General features: G+C 40.4%; 1 protein-coding gene across 1 annotated transcript; it reads right to left on the reverse strand.

The window, feature by feature from the left end:
• Positions 1–589: 589 nt before the first annotated feature.
• On the reverse strand, positions 590–7056 carry l2hgdh (L-2-hydroxyglutarate dehydrogenase). Its single transcript, XM_005946032.3, has 10 exons — positions 6860–7056; positions 5636–5751; positions 4157–4308; positions 3021–3152; positions 2775–2937; positions 2643–2677; positions 2393–2560; positions 1903–2060; positions 1668–1799; positions 590–1578 (listed from the first exon to the last, which is right to left on the reverse strand). The coding sequence occupies exons 1-10, from the start codon at positions 6937–6939 to the stop codon at positions 1383–1385; spliced, it is 1332 nt and encodes a 443-aa protein (XP_005946094.1). The 5' UTR covers positions 6940–7056; the 3' UTR covers positions 590–1382.
• Between the last annotated feature and the right edge of the window lie 57 nt (positions 7057–7113).

A 7113-nucleotide genomic window follows, 5' to 3' on the forward strand; every position in this document is an offset into this window, starting at 1 on the left:
TAATTAAATGTAAAATGGCAGGTAGAAACTTCCACTTCAGGCCCCTCTTTTGTGGAACCAGCTCCCAATTTGGAATAGGGAAGCTACTTTTAAGATTAGGTTTAAAAACATCTCACTATGTAATCATTAGTTATTATTAATCTATGGCATATCTTTGTTCCGTCCTCTGACGTTCCCCCCAACCAGGCTGAGCCTAATTCTGCCAGCGGTTTCTTCCTTTTTAAAAGGGAGTTTTTCCCTCCCACTGTTGCCAAGTGGTTGCTGATAGGGGACAGTATTAACCTTGCAATATAAAGCACCTTGAGGTAAATGGTTTTGGGATTTGGTGCTATATAAATAAAATGTAACTGAATTGGTTAAAAAGTCCACAGCTCTCTCCATACCGCCACTTCATCCTCTTCAGTGCTGTAAAATCACAGCACAGTGAAAAATCAGCTTTAAACACAGCAAGGTTGTGTTTAAATATTCGAAGTTGTGGTCAATTCCCATATTACTCATTATATTTAAATATAAAAGAATGTAGCCTACATCTTTAAAATAAAATACTCCAAAAAACCTAACCTAAAACAGAAACCACAAAAATGGCACATTTGTTTTCAAAAATATATTTTTTGAAAATTACCTTAACATTCATTTGTCATAATCACTGTAATGACAGAAAGACAAACATCAGAACAGTTTTAGGAACATGTGCAGAGTCTGAAACAGATTCAAGAGAAATCACCAGCAGCTCCACAAAAAATATAAATTTGCCTTAATGAAAATATAAGACAAAGACACTATTTAGTCATGATATAATTTAACAATCTTTGTAGCACAACTGTCAGATGGAGTAAGAAGAACCGATCTTTCTTGGTAAACCGTGTGGTACATGAAGACTTTCATAAGCCAACACCTAGATAAAAGCCTCCATGATGACACTGAAACTCTTCATTCATTTATAGCGGACTATACAGTCTTCAAACTCCTCTTTCATACAGGTTGAAAAATCACATTGAAAAATTAAAAAGAAACCGTTTGTACTGAAATGTAAGCATTAAAGAGCCCTCGTGTAAATCTAAAGTGCACATTTACGCACAGTTGATGTACTTTGATATTATAATTTTAATGTTAGAAACTGATGATAATGCTATTGAAGTTACAAATGTAAAAAGCAGGTCATGGCAAACTTCATTTCTAGACAGAAATGTAGTGCACAAAATAAACTGTACTTTCATACGTGGTGGAGTAAACATACAACCTGAAGTAGCACCACGAAAATAAAAAAGTGTTAAAAACAAAACCGCAGCAGATAAGTCACTTTATTCTGTTAAATTAAGGCCTGTCCTGTAATAAAGAAGTCATGACAGCTGGACTTTCTTTGGCTTTCTCTCCCCCCTCTGCTACAGCGTAAAGCGGTTCTCCACCTCATCTGCAATCATCTCAGCAATAGCGAGGGAGGAGGTGGCTGCCGGCGAAGGAGCGTTACGCACATGGAGCACTCGACTGCCCACGTCTCCGACCCCGCCGTCAAACACAAAGTCATCCACGAGGTTTCCGTCGCGGTCGAGGGCCTGTGCTCGAACTCCCGTTGGACCCCTGGACAGGAAACAACCGGCGGTTACAGAAAACCGGTCCTAACATTTATCCTAATATTGTGTAACAAGCACCAAGAATGATTTCTCTACCTGATCACATCACTCAGGGAAAGTTCAGGGATGTACTTCTGCAGATTTTTAACCTGTGCACCAATGAAAAGTCCTCTATACATTTCTCCAACTCCGAATGTAATGTTCCTCATTATTAGCTTCTGAAGGCCTCTGCAGGTAAACAAAACAAAATAAAACACAAATTGGCATCACACACTACGCAGCTGTTACACTGTGACTGAAATCGTCACATCTTCCAGGACAAATTTGCTACCTGAACAAGAGCGCATCAGCAAAGTCTTGAGCACTGAAGTCGTACACTTTGTAACCCTCCCTTTTAAAGGCGAGGACAGCGTTGGGGCCGAGCCAAATACTTCCATCCATCCTCGGGGTAAAATGAACTCCAAGGAACGGAAAACGAGGGTCAGGAACCTAATGAGAGATTTTACAGAATTTATTAGAAAACACAGACATGTGAAACCTGCAACAGGTATTAAAACAACCCACAAATAATGTGGATGCAACCGTCAGAACTCTGCTTCAGAACTACTAAATTGGAATCGACAGGAAGTCATCTTTTTAAAATTCCCCTCAAAACATCTTCAGGCAGGAGGAAAAAGAAGTCCACATACTGTAACTCACTTGTACTTTTTCACATATATCTGGGATGTTCTGCAATTGAGATTGCCAAAAAATGATTTAAACAAACAGAAAACACCTGCCTGTATATGTTTGCACCAGGAAAACATTTTCAGCAGACTTACAGGGTAAATATTTCCTTTGACCAGGTAATTCTTCTCAGGTTTCAAGACTAAATAATCTCCTCTGAACGGGACGATCCGTGGCTCCCGACTGCATCCAGATATCTGTGACAAACGGTCCGAGTACAGGCCACCACAGGTCAGGACGTAACGGCACCGCAGCTCATTACCCTGTGAGAAAGTAATGATGCAAAAACTGTAAACGACAGAACACGATCTGACCGTGTGATACCTTTGTTTTAACATGTCTTACTTTGTTATCTCTGACTGCAAGTGGATATTTCATTCCTGCAAATGGAATTTAAATAGGGAGTTGTGTTAGCTATACAATTTTTATGACAAGTTATGACTGTGTCAACACTGATGTGCACAACCAGCTTGTTACCTTCTGTGCTTCCTGATGGGCTTTCCTTGATCATGGAAATGTCATTGACCTCATATTCAGTTACCACAGTGCCACCTGCCTCCTTGAAGTCAGTACCATAACTGAGAGCCACCATCCTCCAATCGACAATGCCAGTGTAGGGCGAGTCCAAGGCCATTATCCCCTGAAAAGACGAAATATCAAATATTACCCTGCATTAACACGTTTTTGTCCAAGTAAATGAGATGATGTTTGTTTTCTTTTCACCCTGCAGTAAGGCTCTCTGTCCCGGATGCCCTTGCCATCGACAATGGTGAGGTCACGCACATTGTTCTTCATGCCGCGCTCATATAAAGCCTTCAGTCTGGGAATCTCTTCCTGCTCCACAGCAACGATGAGCTGCATGGTTTAAGACAGAAACACATACTGTATACTTCACTATTACCAACTGAAAAGTTTCAGAGTACCAACAATCGCTAAAAAAAAACAAGCAGGCATCAAATCGTTGGTAACATACATGGTCCTCTTGTATTCTAAATAAATATAAGATTTTATTTTTTGCAATAAGAATTGGCGCTCAGTCCTTTTCTTTACTCTACGGGGCAATAAAAATTAACATCCAAGTCAAAGATCTTGGTTTGGATTTAATCTTTAGGGGGAGACATCAAAGCCGTCTCCAAAACACTCCAAATATTTGATCCTTGCATTGGATTTCATTCAGCTACAGAGCTGACTTTAAGACCCGTGTCTGGGAATAAATATACATTTCAAAGATTTAAAAGCTAGTTCAAACTTCCATCCATCTATTCATCCATCCTCCCATTCCACACTGCAAACTCCAGACAAAAAAAAACTCCAGAAAATCAATTTGAAGTAGGAACCTACCAGGACCTGCTGAGGTCACAGGTTAACCACTGCCACCTAGTTCAATTTTAGTTGCTTTTAGTCGTTATGCTGCCTCCTGCTGGATTAAGCTCATCATGAAATTAGTTCCAACTGTGGGTACTGACTTTTCCCCCACTGCTTTTAATCAATATGCAGTTTTATTTTTTCTATAAATTTCCTGGACCTTGTCACCCATTCTTGCTTTACATTTCACAGTGGCTCCATAGCGTGGTGCTTAATAAGCAAGAAAATATCTGTTTTCTATCACAGATATCTGTTCTCACTGAGAACATATAGAACCAAGAGTACAAAACAATTAGCCCCTGGTAAAAATGGGTAACATTAATTAAACTGTGTAAATATGGATGAAGCTGAAAGGGCAGTAGGCTACTGTTAAATACAGTTAAACTAGTAGTATATTTCCTTCCCAACACTGTTGATAAATGTCTGCTGTAATTTCAGTCACTCAAGGTGGTCACTGAACTCTAAATCTATCAGCTTAACATACAGAGACAAACCTTTCCGCATCTCTTGTAAGGAAGTCCTTTCTTCTCACAGTACTCATAGGCTAAAGTAGCTCCTCGCACACACAGGCGAGCCTTCAGTGATCCCGGTGTGTAGTAGATCCCACTGTGAATGACTCCACTGTTATGCCCACTCTGGTGTAAAGCTGGTAGGTATGGACAAATTGAAGAACATTAAGAGAGAAGGGAGTATTAAGTCCTACAGAGTGATGGGGGGAAAAAAACTGACTCAAATAATTTTTTTGTTTCGTTTATTTATCTGTTTAAATGTTGATCATTTTAATATGCAAAAGTTTTAATGAACTTTATTTAACTTTCTGTTTGGTAAATATTAGGGTACACCTAGGAGATTAGCATAGCATAAAAGAGTGGAAAACAGTAGTTAATAGTCAGGTGTGTTAATACAAAGCCACTATCTTCCCAGGAGTTGATGTCTCAACAAATTCTTTGGACTTTGGGCAAACAAGAACAAAGTGTGCATTATATTTGGCCACAGTGCACAGCGCCACATTTGGGGAAACTCAGCATAACAGCGCAAACAACTCGAGCACAGTGGTGGAGGGCTGATGGTCTGGGTTTGTTTTGCAGCCACAGGACCTGGGCACAGTCATTGAGACAACCATGAGCTCCTCTGTATACCAAAGTATTAGAGTCAAACATGAGGCCATCTATCTGATAGCAAATGAGTCATGTAGGATTAAAATGATCCAATGCACAGCATCAAATCTACAACAGAAAGGCTGAAAAAGAAAAGAATCAACATGCTGCAATGGCCCAGTCCAAGTCCAGACCTCAACCTCACTGAAATACTGTGGTGGGACCTTAAAGCGGGGATTCTGTTAGGGTCCACTTGGGTCCCAGAGTCATCAGACAGTTAGCTGAGGGTCTGCCCACCTGCCTTTTTACAATGCATCAAAATAAGAATGCGTCCAGACGGCAGACTTAAAAGAAGTATAACAGGAATGACAAATCAGCCGTGGGTTCTCCAACTGTTGACTTCTGTGTCCACAACAGTAGAATCAGGCTTAAGAGAATAGTGCACAAACAAATGCCTGCTAACATCAATGAACTGAAGCACTGTTTTAAATAAGAGTGCAAAGTTTTACCACAATGATGTGAGAGACTGAAGTCACACAGGAAATTATTAATTTAAGTCATCGCTACAAACCATTATATCATGCATCTGTATCTATATATATCTATATCATGCAAGTTTTTCACATGACTGCAAATGCAGTATAAATATCTTATATACTGATTCTTATAACTTCAGAAAACAGTGCCAGAGTATGTTTGCTGGTTTGTTACATTTTTACAAAGTTTTGGCTCTGTTCTCCAGGACATTTGAATACTAATGAAACAGTAACTAAAGGGAAAGGGCTGTCAAGTCAGAAATGTAGAGATTTGTGGAGAACACAAATCTCTACATTAACATGTTGTTACATGTCTTTACATCCACAACACTCCACTCACAAAGCTCCTTTTCTTTCTCCAGGAGGACGAAACTGAGCGACGGGTGTCTCAGAATCAGCTCTCTGGCTGTGGCCAAGCCCACAATGCCAGCTCCCACCACAGCTATGTCATATGTGCTGAAAAAACAAAAAGCAAACAGACAGGACAAAATTTAAGGTGGCTATTAATAATCGACTAGCTGTACAGATTGAAAAGGTAGAAAACAAAGCAGAATATTTAGGTCAAAGTCCAGCCATGGATGAGAAAGAGACCTTTGACGCAGATCAGTCTGGAGACCTATGACACAGATGTTTGAATTAAAGAGGTATTTGCAATTACAAATAGGATAGAAGAACCCTTCACCATATAGGCAAGCTAGAGCAAGCAAGGATCTGCAAGAACACAATGTTCACAAATATTTAAAATCTTGTAACCAAGTGAGTACACTTTGTGGCATTTTTGCAACAGCCAGACAAAATGTCTTAATGTCCCACAAAACATTAAAGCAATAAATGCAACAAGAGATTAAATCAGGGACTATCACCAAATTGGTTAGAAAGTGTCAATGTTCAGAGATGAAACCTTGCTCGAGGGTTTCTATCATAACTAGAACAGAGTGCCAGGACTTGTACAAATGCGCACAGGTGTAAGTAGTTAAACCTGCCAAACATTTCACCTGTCAACCCGAGGGTTATCTCTGAAGAAGCTGAATTTAAGTAGGAAGGTTTCCCTTGCTCTTAATAATCATTAACTGTAATTTCCTATATTGCAGGGCTTCCTTAAAGTAAACTGGAGAGGGAGCGGTAAGCTGTGTGCAGCCTCTGAAAACACGGCAACTCTAATAACTGTCCTACCTGCTGGACACTTATTAAGAAATCAAGGGAGCTTCTGAAAGTTTAAAATGACTTAGTGAAATGTGAATGGAGCGCAGATGACTGGAGAGGCAGACAGATGTTTTGTGTGAGTAAACAACGTGGTGTGAGGACCTAGCTCATGCAGAGGGTACAGATGTTGTTGAATCTATATCTTGGAGAGTTGGGTGTCCTTCAGCGACTAGGACACCTGTGCTGGATTTCACTGACAGCTCAGTGAAATTTGCATATTTGGGCAGGCTCTTCTGCACATTTTCCTACCTATCTGTACGGATTAAAGAAACTAGCACCCCACCACTACTTCTTCTCTCACATATAACTGAACAAGCTCACACTTATGCACAAGTCATTGTCTTTGTGGTGTCAGCCTCACCCGTGTAGCTGTCTGCTTTGAATATCCTTTAACAGTCCACCAGCAGCCTTAAAGGACGCCCCGCTCAGGATCCGGATCATTGTCACAGCGTTTAATAGCAGCTCAAATTAGCCTCTTCATTGTATAAAAGCCAGGAGCGACTTTCCTTAGCTCCTAGTGTTCGTGTTTCCTCCTCTCGCTCCCGTACGTAGAACCGCTAACGTTCCGCTCTGACGTAAGCGCGTCCAGCCAATTGGATACCGCGGTTTTTTTTT

Source organism: Haplochromis burtoni, unplaced genomic scaffold (genome assembly GCF_018398535.1).
Source record: "Haplochromis burtoni strain Fernald_Lab_line unplaced genomic scaffold, NCSU_Asbu1 Contig_435, whole genome shotgun sequence".
In the NCBI taxonomy this organism is placed as follows: domain Eukaryota; kingdom Metazoa; phylum Chordata; class Actinopteri; order Cichliformes; family Cichlidae; genus Haplochromis; species Haplochromis burtoni.

Bases quoted from the DNA above. Each gene is read 5' to 3' on its own strand.
- l2hgdh (XM_005946032.3), bottom strand. From the start codon at position 6,939: ATGATCCGGATCCTGAGCGGGGCGTCCTTTAAGGCTGCTGGTGGACTG. The intron at 2,561-2,642 runs GTAAGACATGTT...ACTTTCTCACAG, and splicing joins TTGCAGTCAGAGATAACAAA to GGTAATGAGCTGCGGTGCCG. The intron at 2,061-2,392 runs GTAAGTCTGCTG...ATCTCTCATTAG, and splicing joins TCAAAGGAAATATTTACCCT to GTTCCTGACCCTCGTTTTCC.